This window comes from Phacochoerus africanus, chromosome 3 (assembly GCF_016906955.1).
Source record: "Phacochoerus africanus isolate WHEZ1 chromosome 3, ROS_Pafr_v1, whole genome shotgun sequence".
Taxonomy (NCBI): Eukaryota; Metazoa; Chordata; class Mammalia; order Artiodactyla; family Suidae; genus Phacochoerus; species Phacochoerus africanus.
The window spans coordinates 27,460,945-27,476,982 of NC_062546.1; the positions used below are offsets into that span (position 1 = coordinate 27,460,945).

The window sequence follows — 16,038 nt, forward strand, 5'->3', positions numbered from 1 at the left end:
CCTGTTTGGAGAAAATCAAACCAAAGAATTAAAAAAGAATTTTCCTTTGCTAAAGTCAAAAGTCCTTTGCAAGCACTCACAGGATGAAATTACCTGCTGAGGAAGCAACATACAGGCATACCTAGAAAACTAGTTTGGACTAAGTGACTTCAGTTTTGGTTCTGGTTTCTTTCCTTCTTTTTTTTTTTTTGCTTTTTTAGGGCCACACTTGCAGCATATGGAAGTTCCCAGGCTAGGGGTCAAATCAGAGCTGCAGCTACCGGCCTACACCACAGCAACTCAGGAGCTGAGCCAAGTCCGCGACCCGATCCCTGACCCAATAACCCGCATCCTGAAGGATACTAGTCAGATTCGTTTCCACTGTGCCATAATGGGAACTCCCTAGTTCTGGTTTCTTGACAAACAGAACATCAGCCGACTTTCTGTAAGGAGACTGGGCTAGTCCTTCATAGATCTACTTCCAGCGTTCTGCACCAGGAGCCAGCAAGTCCTGACCCACTTTCCTTGTACAGCTTGTCCATACACCCTTATCCTCACATAGGCTTCATCCTAATGAGCTGTGTGGCCCTGTAGGAGCATAGGTAGGTGATGGAGCCACGCGGGGCTGGTATAGTGCTTTTCAAAACAAAATTACAGACCATCATAATCACTGGAGTGCTTATAAAAGTGCAGATTCCTGGGCATCACCTAGCCTTACGAATTAGAATCTTTGGAAACTGCATTTTTAACAAGTCTCCCCCATCAACCCCCCCCACCCCCCGCCGCCCAGTCTTACGCACAGAAAAGTTGAGAACCAGTGGGATAAAAGCTCCCCAGGAGAGAGGCAAGGAGTTGAGAGAAGGCAGGATAAATGATTAGGGATGGATGTGGGGATGGAGAATGCATGGGGGGCGGGTAAAAGCATGCTTCGGGGCACTGGCAGTCGTGACAGGTGCGCGGTGGGAACAATCGAGGGTAGTAGTGAGGACATGGCTTGGGCTGGGAGGCTGGACAGAAGTGAGGTCGCATCCGCGTACTAGTCAGGATAGTGGAGAGGCGGAGTGGCGGAGAGAGTGGGGTTTGGACGTGAGAAGGAGCGAAGGTGGAAATAATGGGGGGCTCTTCAGAAGGGACAGGGCTGGGATGTGAAAATTGGAAAGTGGAGGTCATAATGGAAGGGACCAAAGTCAGAATAAGAACTGGTGGAGGGTGCAGCCAAGACCTTTCCTCCGACCCTGTGCCTCCCCCAAAACTTCGGGCCTTGACAGGCCTGAGTGCAGGGCAAAGGCCGGGGCAAGGGGCGGAGTTTAAGGATAAACGAGTCCAGTCAGGAATGTTTCTCAGGCCTGAGCTAGGGGTCATGGAGATGGATCAGACCAGGAATAGGACAGCAGAGGGTCCTGGGATCCCCGGAGGGCCCCGCTCCTTCTCCGGCTCCCAGAGTCTCCTTCACTCACCATCCCCGCCGCCATCTTGGATCCACGTGTCGCCGTAATGACGTCAGCGGAAGTGGTGTTTCCTTGGTTACGGAGTTGAACTCCTTGAGGTGCTGCCTGGCTTCAGTCGCTCCTGTGGTCACGGTGAGTGGAGGCACGAAGGAGGCTTAGTTCCTGATCGGTAGCCTGGTCTGGGCAATCAGGTCGCTGATTAGGTGAAAAGAGAGGATGGTGTAACTATGGGGACCATATTAACTTCTGGCAGAACCTGCTCCTCCCCCTCCTGCCACTGCATTGTGGGTAATGGCGGTGTGCGTAAACGCGCTTGTTCTGTGGGCTCCATCTTTACTATTGGCAGGGAGACCCTTTGCCAGGGTTACCTGAGGTTCCTGATAGGGGTGAGTGGGGTCCGTACCAGGGCTCTAGTAACTGAATAATTTGTAATTATATTTTTAATTATTTGCTTGAATATTCTATATCCTCTCCAATAGATTATAATCCCTCTGTGGGTAGGATGCTGTCTTTAACCTCACTGCCTCATTCGTATCTGTGAAATGGAGAGGGGGTTATTATAATACCTTCATCATAGACTTACGGTAAGGATCCAGTGACATAATGTTATGTAGTATTATTCAATAACTAATTGTCATTATACCGTTTTTTTTTTTTTTTTTTTTGGCCGCACCCACTGCCTATGGAAATTCCTGGGGCCAGGGATCAAACACACTTCATAGCAGCAATCTGAGCCACAGTGATAAAGCCGAATCCTTAACCTGCTGAGACACCAGGGAACTCCTCATTATACTCTTATGTATACTCCTTTGAGCATATGGTAGATGCCCAACACAACACAATACTTACTAAACGAATGAAGGAAAAACAGCATAGTTAGTGAAGGAAGACTATACACACACACACACACACACACACACACACACATATATACTTTTTTTTTTCTTTTTTTTTGGCTGCTCTGCAGCATATGAAGTTCCCCTGCTAGGGGTCAGCTCTGAGCTGCCAGATTCTTTAACCCACTGTGCCAGGCCAGGGATCAAACCTGCCTCCTGGCACTGCAGACTCTGATGATTCAGTTGTGCCACAGCAGGAATTCCAGGGGAAGACATTTTTGAATGTGGATTTCACCATGTGCTAGCTACCTAAGTGTATGACTCAAGGCAGGTCACTCAACCTTCCTAAGCCTCAGTTTCCAGTATCTGGAAAAGGGAACCCAAAGAGTTGTGGTGTTATCATTGGTCCATGTATCACTGTGAAGTGGATATAGTACCTGTGCTATCTGTAACTGTTAGGGGAAGTTGTTAAAATAATAATGGTTAATAATAATCACTTACTGAACATTTGCTGTGTGCTGCAGCGTTTAGCATTATGCAAAAACTATTCGTAAGACTCTAGTCTAATCCTACCTTTTGGTAGGGGGTCAATTGAACTTTGATCCCCACCTATGAGCATGACTGTGGTGGATTGTGGGCAAAGACGGCTGCCAATAAGCCCTCTCATCTTTGCATGAGGATGCTGTTTCTCCCATCAAGGAGTAAGCTATTTCTCCTCCTTTTGAATCTGGCTGGTCTTATCACTTGCTTTAACCCATAGAATGATGTATAAATGACCCTGCCAATTCTGAGTCTAAGCCTTAAGAGACTTGGCAGCTTCTGCTTCTATTATCTTGGGTCTAAAGATGTCTGGCTACCCAGCTGGAGAGCCACATGGAGGAGGGAGGCCCAGCTAACTCCTCAAGATACTCTAGATTCAGCTGAGCACTAGAATGTAAATGAAATCATCACAGACATTCTAACCCTAGCTGAACTGCCAGCCAAATGCAGCCATATGCATAATCTTATCTGATGCCACATGGAACAAAAAACCTACCCAGCTGAGCCTAGTTGTTTTAGATTTTGGAGTAGTTTCTCATGCAGCAATAAATAATTGAAACACATATGTAATAACTCCTGTGACCCACACAGCCACCCTGAAGAGTAGCAGAACAGATAAATCCTCAAGGGGAGGAAGCTTGAAAGACTAGGGGAGGGATTTGTCTGAAGTTTCACAGCTACTAAGCCATAGGCTCCAAACTTGGAACCACTTCTGGAGCTTGAATCCTAGGTATTTGCCATTATTTCTGGATGCCTTAAGAGAGATGATTGATAAGGAACAAAACCCCCCACAAATGGCTCATTATTCCTCAGTATTTCTTTTTACTCTCCTTATACTTTCTGTTTTTCTCAAAGGCTTTCAGATCCCAATCTCCTTTGGTAACATACATACATATATCAGAATCCTGGAGTTAGGAGTTCAGTGGGTTATGAACCCGACTAGTATCCATGAGGATGCGGGTTCCATCTCTGGCCTCAGTGGGTTAAGGATCTGGTGTTGCCATGAGCTGTGGTGTAGTTTGCAGACAGACTCAGCTTGCAGACAGACTCAGCTTGGATCTGGTGTTGCTTTGGTTGTGGCATAGGCCAGTTTCTATTTGACCCCTAGCCTGGGAACTTACAGGTGTGGCCCTAAAAAAAAAAAAAAAAAAAGAATCCTGGAGCTAGACTGCCCAGGTTTAGATTCCCATCTCTGTCTATCACCCACCAGCATCACTGTATGCGCAAATTTCTTTCTTCCTTCCTTCCTTCCCTCCCTCCCTCTCTTCCTTTGTTCCTTCCTTCCTTTCTGTCTTTCTGTCTTTTTAGGGCTACATCTGTAGCATATGGCGGTTCCCAGGCTAGGGGTCCAGCTGCCAGCCTACACCACAGCCACAGCAACTCAGGATCTGATCCTCGTCTTCGACCTACACCATAGCTCATGGCAACGCCAGATCCTAACCCACTGATTGAGGCCAGGGATCGAACCCACGTCCTCATAAATGCTATTTGGGTTTGTTAACTGCTGAGCCACGACAGGAACTCCAAATTTCTTTTTTCTCTTAAAATTTTTTTTTAGTGGTAAAAGTTTATTTATTTATTTTTAAATTAAAGTATAGTTGATTTACAATGTTGTGCCAATGCCTGCTGTACTCAAGTGATCCAGTCATACATCTATATACATTCCCTTTCTTACATTATCTTCCATCATGATCTATCCTAATTTTTTTTTCTTTTTTCTTTTTCTTTTTAGAGCTGCACTTGCAGCATATGAAAGTTCTCAGGCTAGGGGTTGAAACTGCAGCTGCCAGCTTACACCACAGCACTGTGGGATCTGAGCTGCACCTGTGACCTACACTGCAGCTTGTGGCAATGCCAGATCCTTAATGCACTGAGCAAGGCCAGGGATCAAACCTGCATCCTTAGGGATACTAGTCGGGTTCTTAACCTGCTGAGTCACAAGAGAAACTCCCTGAAATTTTTTTTTTATTGTGGTAAAATATACATCACATAAAATTTGTCATTTTAATCACTTTTAAGTGTACAATTCAGTGGTATGAAGTACATTCACAATATCGTGCAGTCATTACCACCATCCATCTTTGAAACCTTTCATCATTCCATTAAACACTAGTTCACCGATACCTTCCCTTCAGCTCCTAGTAACCACTCTTCTACTTTCTGTCTCTATAAATTTACCCATTCTAGATACCTCATATCAGTGAAATTATGCAATGTTTGTCCTTTTGTGTTTGGCTTATTTCATTAAGCATAATGTTTTCAAATTTCAACCATGTTGTAGCATGTATCAGAATTGTATTCCTTTTTAAGGCATTTGGGTTATTTCCACCTTTTGGCTATTGTAAACAATTTGCTGTGAATGTGAGTGTACAAATATCTGTTCAAATCCCTTCTTTCACTTCTTTTGGGTATATACCCAGAAGTGCAATTACTGAACCATATGGTAATTCTATGCTTAACTTTTTGGGGAACTGTCATACCTATTTTCCACACTGGCTACACCATTTTACATTCCCATCGGCTTTGCACAAGGGTTCTAATTTCTCCACATCCTCACCAACACTTGTTATTTTCTGTTGTTGTTATATTTAATAATAACGATATGAGTGGATGTGAAGACGCACAAGTCTTTCAACCTCTCTAAACCTCAGCTTCCTCATCTGTAGAGCACAGGTTCTAAAAGTCCTTACCTCATAGGATGGTTATGTGGCTGAATAAGTTCATATATGTCAAAAGGTTAAAATAGTGCCTGTCCCATGGTAAGTGCTATGTACATGTTTGCTGTTATTACTTTGAGGTAAGTAGGGCAGGCCTTTTTAATCTCTTGAATGATTAAGATAGATGTTGAGGAGCTTGGACAAGGTAATCCAGCAAATCAGAAGGAGGACGAGGCTTGACTCAAATCCACTGGGGTGAATCCATGACTCTGTTGTATATCCAGACGGGCAGACAAAACCAAACCCAAAGCAAAGGGCTCTTGTAGTATCTTGGAGGCATGTCATTCCAGACACTTGCAAAAGTGCCTCTCCAAGGAGAGTGGGAGGGCCAGGATGGGCTTAGAGGAAGCAGATCTGATCCTTGGGTATCTCCAAGGGAAAGGGTAAAATGTATTACTTCATGCCCCTCTCACACTGGTTTCTGTTATCTATTGCTACATAATACATACACTAAAACTCAGTGGCTGGAAACAACAGTGATTTATTATTTTCCTTGATTGTGTGGGTTGGCCATCTGGGAGATTCTGATGGTTTCAACTGGGATCTTTCATGCACTGTCTCATCTGCTGGCTCAGCTGTGGCTGGAGGGTCCAAGGTGGCCTCATATGGCTGCAAGACTGGTGCTGACTATTAGAAGGGCCTCTCTCTCCACATGGTCTTTTATCCTCAAGGAGAACAGCCTAGGCTTCCTCTCAGTGTGGTCTTGAGGTCTCTGAGGGTGAGAGCAAAAGCTGCTAGACTCTTCCTACAGCCTAAGCTTCAGAACTCTTATAGCATCAGTGCCGTCACAATCTATTGGTCTAAACAAGCCACAAGATCAGTCCAGAGTCCAGATGGGAGGGGACCACACAAGGGCACAAATTAAAGGAGGCATGAATCGCTGGGGGTTATTTGGTAACAAACCGTGGCACCTTCCTTGCCTAGGCAACCCTCCCCTCTCTCACCTGGGCATCTGGGGTGGCCTTCTACCGGGTTTTCATGCTCCCACCTCCCACTCTTGTCATCTCTAGTCTCCACTTAACAGTTAAAGTAATCTTTTTTTTTTTTTTTTTTTTTTTCGGTCTTTTTAGGGCCGTACCAGTGGCATATGGAAGTTCCCAGATTAGGGGTCAAATTGGAGCAACAGCTGCCGACTACAGCCACAGCAACAAGGGATCCAAGCCACGTCTGCGACCCACACCACAACAGCTCACAGCCATGCCAGATCCTTAACCCACTGAGCAAGGTCAGGGATGGAACCCGAAACCTCATTGTTCCTACTTGGATTCGTTTCCACTGCACCACGATGGGAACTCCTCTCCCCTGTTTAAAACTCTCAAGTGCTTCCCACTGCGATAACATAAAATCCCAGGTCCTCACTCTGGCCTGCAAGGGCCTGCATGATCTGGCCTTGACTCCTCCATTCCCCCTTCACTCACCAGGGTCCAGCCACGCAGACCTTCCTGGGACTTGCTAAGCTCATCTCCATCTCAGGGCCTTTGGACTTGCAGTTCCTTCTCTCTGAATATTCTTCTCTCAACATTTTGTGTGATTCGCTCCTTCTCACCATTAGGCCACTGCTCAACTGTGACCTCAAAGAGATGTTCTGTGCCCACCTCCCCATCATGTAGATACTTTTGTTATTTGTTATTGTCCAACTTCCATGAAAACCTACACTTGGGTCTATGGTGTTTCCAGCTGTGTCCCTATTAAGTACGTGCTCTAAGGGCGTTCCTGCTGTGCCTCATGAGGATACATCCTAGTATCCATGAGGATGTGGGTTTGATCTCTGGCTTTGCTCAGTGGGTTAAGGATTCAGCATTGCCACGAACTGTGGTGTAGGTCACAGACGTGTCTCAGATCTGACGTTGCTGTGGCTGTGGGGTAGGCTGGCAGCTGCAGCTTTGATTTGATCCCTAGCCCAGGAACTCCCATATGCCCCAGGTGTGGCCCTAAAAAAAAAAAAAAAAGAAAAAAAGTATATGCTCCCAAAAAATATTTCTCACATGCTTGCATTATGAATTAATCTCAAGCCTCACTCTCTCAGTTGGGAATAGATCCAGCTATAAGGAAGCACACACAAATAGCAGTGGCTTAACAAGACGGAAGCTTACTTTTCTCTGTCTTATTTTGGTTTCTTCCAGAAGCTGACTCTGAGACAAGGATTCAAGCAAAAGTAGGTTACTTGGGAGGTAAAGGGATACCAGAAAGCAGTGGTATGCAGCAGTCAGCTTCTACTGTTTATAAGAGCCGATAGTTAAAATTCTCAGGAATTTTGTGAGCCAATTGTTGAGCAGGGCATTACTGACAAATCATATAAATTTAAAATTAAATAAATGGTATTAAACACAAAAGTACTTAAATATTAGCAAAAAGTTTCTGTAAAGGGCCAGATGGTAAATATTATAGGCTTTGTAGACTGTGTGATTGTGTCATAACTTCTCACCTGTGCCTTGAAGTACAAAAGCTGCTACAGACAATAAATAATAAGCTTGGCTGTGTTTCAATAAAGTGTAGTTCACCATTGTTTGCTAGACTCTAGCCTAGACCTAAAGTGATAGAGAGGAATTCCCATCATGGCTCCGCAATTAACAAACCCGACTGGTATCCATGAGGATGCAGGTTCAGTCCCTAGCCTCGCTCAGTAGGTTAAGGATCCGGCATTGCCAGGAGCTGTGGTGTAAGTTGCAGACGTGGCTCGATCCTGCACTGCTGTGGCTGTGACGTAGGCCGGCAGCTGCAGCCCCGATTGGACCCCCAGTCTGGAACCTCCATATGCTGCAGGTGTGGCCTTAAAAAGGTAAAAGATACAAAAAATAAAAACACAAATGAGAAAAATAAGGTGATGGAGAAAGTGTCAGTATTGCAGATTAAACTTTAAGAATATGGTGTCTCTGGCTGTTACATTGTGATTAGCATAAAAATGTGACAGTATTTGAACCTCTTACTCTATTCAGCAAAGGCGTTGTTCATATCATTGACTAACAAGTGAAGCTCTGATGTATGCCTTCATTCTTTCATTTTCATCTGATTCATGAATATGAATGAAACTATCAACCCACATCCATGTTGGAACTATCCTTGGAGAACATATGCTGTCAAGCAGCATGGTTGTCAAGCATATGGTGTCAAGCACCATGGTTAACTGAAGCTTAATCCTGAGGGAAACTCTGGGGAACAATGCAAAACACACACCTTAGATTATCCTACCCACGGGGCAGGGGAGTTGGGGTGTTTATACTCCAACTCCTAAAAGTCTTTAGTTGAGGATTGATCCCACAGGGTGTTAATTCCTTAGCACTTTTGGCCTTCTGGGAACACTGGTAGCTGAGGCTTTTTGCACTTTTAAGAAAAGATCTCTCAGGCACAGTGATGAGGATAATGACAGCTAAAAGTCCAGCCCACTTTAAGGGATACCAACAGTGCATATAACACTCTCTAAGGTAAAAAGTCTGGGGAGGACTGTCCTAGCTGATATGGAGGCTGTGCCTAAAATACTGTCAGGGATTTAGGCTCCGTCCAGCTTTGCCATCCCTAGAATTAATTCATTTTCCTCAGGGTCTAAGGTGGCAGCTAGAGCTCCAGCCATTTCATGTATTTTCTAGCAGCAAGATAGATGAAAAAGAAGAAGTGAAGAGCCCATGTCAGTTGTCTTTTAGAAAGGATTTTGGAAGATACTACACTGCATTTCCACTTACAACCTGTTGATCAGAACTTAATCACATAGCCATGTTTTGCTGCAAGAGTGGGAAATGGAGTCTTCATTCTAGGGAACTATGTGTCTCTGCTAAAAATTTTATTTCTCTGAAAGAAGGGGGAACATGGATATGAGGACAACCAGCAGCCATTACCAACCCCCCCAAAAAAGAAGGGATGCAAACAGAATCCAAACAGTGATAGCCTTGTGTCAGAATATATTATTATTATTATTTTGTTGTTGTTGTTGTTGTTGTTGTTGCTATTTCTTCGGCCACTCCCACGGCATATGGAGGTTCCCAGGCTAGGGGTTGAATCGGAGCTGTAGCCACCGGCCTACGCCAGAGCCACAGCAACACGGGATTCGAGCCGCGTCTGCAACCTACACCACAGCTCACGGCAACGCCGGATCGTTAACCCACTGAGCAAGGGCAGGGACTGAACCCGCAACCTCATGGTTCCTAGTCGGATTCGTTAACCACTGCGCCACGACGGGAACTCCAGAATATATTATGATTAGAACAGACACACGACAAAATGGAGGGTCCAGGTGGAGGAATAAGGAGGTGTTTTTTTTTTTTTTTGTCTTTTTGCCATTTCTTGGGCTGCTCCTGCGGCATATGGAGGTTCCCAGGCCAGGGGTCTGATTGGAGCTGTAGCCAACAGCCTATACCAGAGCCACAGCAACTTGGGATCCAAGCCGCGTCTGCACCACAGCTCACAGCAATGCTGGATCTTTAACCCACTGAGCAAGGCCAGGGATGGAACCTGAAATCTCATGCTTCCTAGTGGGATTCGTTAAGCACTGCGCCACAACGGGAACTCCCAGGAGGTAGTTTTACTCCAAATCATAGAATCGTAATGAAGCAAGTTTTTTTCCCTATATTTAAATTCAAAGCTACAATTAGAAAAGGTTGAAGCAAGTCCTTGACATCTCAGAATGGGCATCTTAACCCATGCCTTCTCTGCCGTCTTCCAGGGGAGGAGTGCATGCGGTTTTCCCATGAAATTGGTGGCACAACATCTATCCCCACACTTATTTAATTTATAGACTTTATTTTTTATAGCAGTTTTTAAAAATTAATTAATTAATTAACTAATTTATTTAGTCTTTTTAGGGCCGCACCCACGGCACATGGAGGTTCCCAGGCTAGGGGTCTAATCGGAGCTACAGCTGCCAGCCTACGCCAGAGCCACAGCAACGCCAGATCCTGGCCCTGTCTGCGACCTACACCACAGCTCATGGCAATGCTGGATCCTTAACCCACTGAGCAAGGCCAGGGATCAAACCCGCACCCTCATAGTTCCTAGTCAGATTCGTTTCTGCTGTGCCACAACGGGACCTCCTACAGCGGTTTTAGGTTTACAGAAAAATAAGCATAAAGTACAGAGTTCCCATGTACTCCCTCATCCAGACCCTTGTTTCCCCCGTTATTAACATCTTAACATCACGGATGAGCCAATATGGATATGTTATTGTTAACTAAAGTCCATGGTTTACACTGGAGTACACTCTTTGTGTTGTACATCCTGTGAGTTTTGACATCTATACAAGGTGCTATGTATCCACCATTAAGCTTATCATACAGCATAATTTCACTGCTCTAAAAATACCCTATGCTCCACCTCTTCATCCTTCCCTCCCTCCCCACGAAACCCCTGGCGATCACTGGGCTTTTTACTGTCTCTATAGGTTTACCTTTTTCACAATGTCATATAGTTGGAATCATTCAGTATGTAGCCTTTTTATTTTATTTAATTTTTTAATGATTTTTGTTTCTTCCATTATAGCTAGTTTACAGTGTTCTGTCAATTTTCTTTTTTTTTTTTTGGTCTTTTTTGTTGTTGTTGTTGTTGTTGCTATTTCTTGGGCCGCTCCCACGGCATATGGAGGTTCCCAGGCCAGGGGTTGAATCGGAGCTGTAGCCACCGGCCTACGCCAGAGCCACAGCAACGCGGGATCCGAGCCGCGTCTGCAACCTACACCACAGCTCACGGCAACGCCAGATCGTTAACCCACTGAGCAACGGCAGGTACCGAACCCGCAACCTCATGGTTCCTAGTCGGATTCGTTAACCACTGCGCCACGACGGGAACTCCTCTGTCAATTTTCTACTGCAGCATGGTGACCCAGTTGCACATACACATATCCTTTTTCTCACATTATCATGCTCCATCATAAGTGACTATAGTTCCCAGTGCTGTAGAGGAGGATCTCATTGCTTATCCATTCCAAAGGCAATAGTTTGCATCTATTAACCCCGAATTCCCAGTCCATCCCACTCCCTCCTCCTCCCCCTAGGCAACCACAAGTCCGTTCTCCATGTCCATGGTTTTCTTTTTTGTGGAAAAGTTCTTTTGTGCCGTGTATTAGATTTCAGATATAAGTGATATCATATGGTATTTGGCTTTCTCTTTCTGATTTACTTCACTTAGTCTGAGAGTCTCTAGTTCTATCCATGTTGCTGCAAATGGCATTATTTTGTTCTTTTTTATGGCTGAATAGTACTCCATTGTGTATATATACCACATCTTTGTAATCCATTCATCTGTCGATGGACATTTAGGTTGTTTCCATGTCTTGGCTATTGTGAATAGTGCTGTACTGAATATATGGCTGCATGTGTCTTTTTCAAGGAAAGTTTTGTCTGGATATATGCCCAAGAGTGGGATTACTGGGTCATATGCTAGTTCTATATATAGTATGTAGCCTTTTTAGATTGGCTTCTTTCATTTAGCAGTGTGCATTTAAGGTTCTTTAACATTCATATATGGGAGTTCCCGCTGTGGCGCAGTGGTTAACGAATCTGACTAGGAACCATGAGGTTACAGGTTCGATCCCTGGCCTTGCTCAGTGGGTTAAGGGTCCAGCATTGCTGTGAGCTGTGGTGTAGGTTGCAGACTCGGCTCGGATCCTGTGTGGCTGTGGCTCTGGCGTAGGCCAGTGGCTATGGCTCCAATCAGACCCCTAGCCTGGGAACCTCCATATGCTGCGTTTGTAGCCTTAGAAAAGGCAAAAAGACAAAAACAAAACAAAAAACCAACATTCATATATGTCTTATTATCACATAGCAATGCCTTTTTTTTTTTAGGCCACACCCACAGCATGTGGAAGTTCTGAGGCCAGGAACCCATGCCTCCTGTTTCAATGGGGGTGCCCCCTGGTGCTCTGCAACCCCCAGCCTCACCCTTGGGCTCCAGAGAGGTAATTTATGAATCCCCTGCCCACAGGTGGCAGACAGACCTCAAGGGTTTGCTCTGGCCCCAGGCAAGGGCTTCTCCCCTCATTGGGCCACTGGTCAGCTCCCTAGATGCCATGCATGCACCCTTGACCCAGGCGGTTACCCCATGGGGCGGCCACCCTGCTGACAACCAAACTCCCCTGTCCCACCTCTCCTGCAGGCTAGAAAAAAAAAAGTGAGCTGCTGCACCCACAAGGGAACTCATCATAGCAATGTCTTGATAGCTTATTTTTGTTTATCCCTGAACAATATTCCATTATATAGAGGTACCACAGTTTGCTCATCCATTCACCTATTGAAGGATATCTTGATTGCTTCCATGTTTTGGCAATTATAAATAAAACTGCTGCAAGAATTTGCAGATTTTTGTGTGGACATAAGTTCTCAACTCATTTGGATAAATGCCAAGGAGTGCAATTGCTGGATCGTATGGAATGAGTATGCTTGTTATATAAGAAACAGTCATCTAAAGTGGCTGCACTATTTTGCATTCCCACCAGCAATGAGTGGGAATTCCTGTTGCTCCACATCCTTGCAAGCATTTGGTGGTATCAGTGTTCTGCATTTTGACCATTCTGATAGGGGTTTAGTGATATTCCATTGTTATTTTAATTTGCATTTCTCTAATGACATGCATGATGTTGAGCTAATGATGTTGAGCATCTTTTCATATACTTATTTTCCATCTTTGTGAGGTGTCTGTTCAGGTCTTTAGTCCATTTTAAAAATTGGGTTGGTGGTTTTCTTGTTGAGTTTTAAGAAAAAACCTTGTATATTTGGATATAAGTCCTTTATTAGATATGTGTTTTGCAGATATTTCCTCCCAGATTGGACCTTGTCTTTTCATTTTCTTAAATGTCTTAGAGCAGAGTTTTATTTTTAATGAAGTCCAATTTATCAATTTTTTTTCTTTCATGGATTAAACTTTTGATCATACTATCTCCATGTTTTCCTCAGTCTTTTCTGTGACACAGGGATAAATCAGTATAGGCTAATGGGTTTAGGGTGGTTGAAAGAGCAGGAGGGCAGGAATTGATCCCTTGATCTTGTCCATACAGGTCCCACCTTTTGAGATCATGTCTCAGTCATCTATTTCTATAATGCTATATAACAAAACAACTGTGGAACTCCAGTGCTTATAATAATAAGCATTTATGGGGAGTTCCCATTGTGGCTCAGCAGATCATGAACCTGACTAGTATCCATGAGGATGCAGGATCGATCCCTGACCTGGCTCAGTGGGTTAAGGATCAGGTGTTGCTGTGAGCTGTGGTATAGCTTGCAGATGTGGCTCCGATCTGGCATTGCTGTGACTGTGGTATGGGCTGGCAGCTGTAGCTCTGATTCAACCCCTAGCCTGGGAACTTCTATATGCTGAAAGTTCAGCTCTAAAAAGAAAAAAAAAAAAAAAGGAAAAAAAAAGCATTTACTTCTCTCTTTCACATGTTCAGTTGACTGAGGCTGTGCTCAGCTGGGTTTAAAGCCAAGCTATAGATTGGATCCAGATCTATTCTGCATGTCAGTCATCTTCCTCAGACCATGTTCACTTCAGGGCAAAAGGCTGGAGGGCACTCTCAGCCACACAAGCCATTTCTGACTTCTGCTTATATCATATCTGCTAACATCCTGTTGGCCAAAGCAAGTCCATGGCCAATCTCAACAACATCAGTGAGCCAGGGAAGTATACCCCTCCTCTGTGGATTACTGAACAGCAATTTAGTATACCACAAATTGAATGTGGAAATTCCTATCACGGGACCCTGGGCTCTTATTTCAGATACCCCAAGACGCATTCCAAAACCAGGAAGTAAGAGAGAAATTCAGTTATAAACTAGGTAAGCTGGAACAGTGCTAGATTTATGCTCAGTGCCTACTGTTAGATTCTGTGCTACTCAGGGCTACAGAATCAGTTCAGTATAGAATTGTATAGGACCCTGGTGAATGCCATGATATGGATCTTTTGGGGGATACAATAATATAGAAAGATGTCATTTGTCCTCATCCAACTGCCCACCTCTTCTCTTAGCTCTTTGTACAGAGCTAACCACCAGGGACTTTCAACTGAGACCACACGCAGGGAGACCCCGCTGCTTCCTTGTCTTCTCTGCCTCCTTCCCACATTCCCCCTGTCCACTGAGTGCTTCCCATACAGGGTACCAGATACCTCTCAGCAGCCACATCTGCAGCTCTCAGGACTCCTGCAATGATGGATGCCATCTCAAAAACTGTGATGGCTGCTTGGCCATAGGAAATGCAGGGGCTAACCAAGGCAGCCCTCAGCCCTGGGGAGATCCAGACCAACCAACTTTGTAGTAATGGGGCTTGGCAGGAGAGCCAGCATCTTAGATCACGAAAAATCATTTCTGTCATCCTGGCAGACCCAGCTCCTTGGAGACAAAAAAACCCATCCAGTGTGACAGGTAAATAACACATCTGATCCACCCCCCCCCCCCCCCCCCCCCCCCGCCGCCAAGACGTCCACGTCCTAATTCCGGGAACTTCTCAAAATGTGACCTTACATAGCAAATGGGACTTTACAGAGGTGGTTAAGGATCTTAAGATGGAAAAATTAGTCTGGATTATCCAGGCGGGTCCAGTGTAATTACAGGGGTTCTTATGAGTAACAGAGGGAGGCAGGAGCCTCCAAGTCAGAGAAGGAGATACAATGAAAGACGCAGAATTTGGAGTGATGAGCCGAAGGGAACCACAAGTCAGGAATGTGGGCATCTTCTAGAAGCTGAAAAAGGCAAGGTAGCCATTCTCTCCTAGAACCTCCAGAAAGCAAACAGCCCTGCTAACCACTCTCAGACTCTGACCTTTGGGACTATAAGATAATAAATTTGTTGCTGTTTTAAGCTACCAAGCTTGTGGTAATTTGTTGCAGAAGCCATAGGAAACTAATACAGTCAGCAAAGCATCTTGGGGCGTTAGAAGACATTGAGCCTTTAATCCCACTTCTCTTTGCAAGTTCCTTCCCCCCCTTAACTTGTCATCCAGCAAAAAGCAAAAAAAAAAAAAAAAAACAAATAAATATTCAGGAACTGGCAGGACAACTGTTAGTAAAACCTTTAGCATTCATATCTTTGATTTAAATATTTATTTCATTATTGTTAAAGTTTCCCATCTAAACCACAGCTATAACCAGAATCCCGCTGTCCCAGGCAATAGAAATATCAACTGGAGGTGTCTTAAAAATGGCAGATTGTGGATTGCTAGAGTCAAAAAGAGATTGTCCAGTCCAGCCTACCCTCTTGACAGCTGAGGGTGGGTGTCTGAGAGTGGGAAGGGTGAGTGGGCACTGAGCAGGTGGTGCCCTTGGCACCTGGCCCTGCCCTGGTCGCCCCAGTCAAGGCTGCTGTTGGTACTGGCTCTCGGTGGCCGTGTAGAAGTCATCCAGCACGCTCTGAATATATTCGAAGGTGGGCCGCTCCTCGGGGTGGTTCTTCCAGCAGCGAGTCATGATGTTGTAGAGCTCCTCTGGGCAGTGCTCTGGTCGGGGCATCCGGTACCCGTGCTCCAGTGCCCGGATCACCTCAGGGTTTGACATCCCTAGAAGAAGCCACGGAATTAAAAAGGGAGGGCTTGGGGCTGGGGTGGTAGA

The 16,038-nt window shown here is 45.0% G+C and overlaps 2 protein-coding genes across 3 annotated transcripts in view; both read right to left on the bottom strand.

Moving 5' to 3' along the window:
- The window catches only part of TM9SF4 (transmembrane 9 superfamily member 4), a 56,689-nt gene extending 55,009 nt beyond the window's left edge, over positions 1-1,680 (bottom strand). Inside the window, exon 1 of the mRNA XM_047771357.1 lies at positions 1,437-1,680. Coding sequence (XP_047627313.1) covers positions 1,437-1,451 — 15 coding nt within the window. The 5' untranslated portion in view covers positions 1,452-1,680. The remainder of the gene's footprint in view (positions 1-1,436) is intronic.
- A 13,817-nt stretch (positions 1,681-15,497) lies between these two features.
- The window catches only part of HCK (HCK proto-oncogene, Src family tyrosine kinase), a 42,563-nt gene continuing 42,022 nt past the window's right edge, over positions 15,498-16,038 (bottom strand). For both annotated transcript variants that reach the window (XM_047771361.1, XM_047771360.1), the window contains one exon: positions 15,498-15,986. In XM_047771361.1, the coding sequence (XP_047627317.1) occupies positions 15,784-15,986 (203 nt within the window). In that variant the 3' untranslated portion in view covers positions 15,498-15,783. The remainder of the gene's footprint in view (positions 15,987-16,038) is intronic.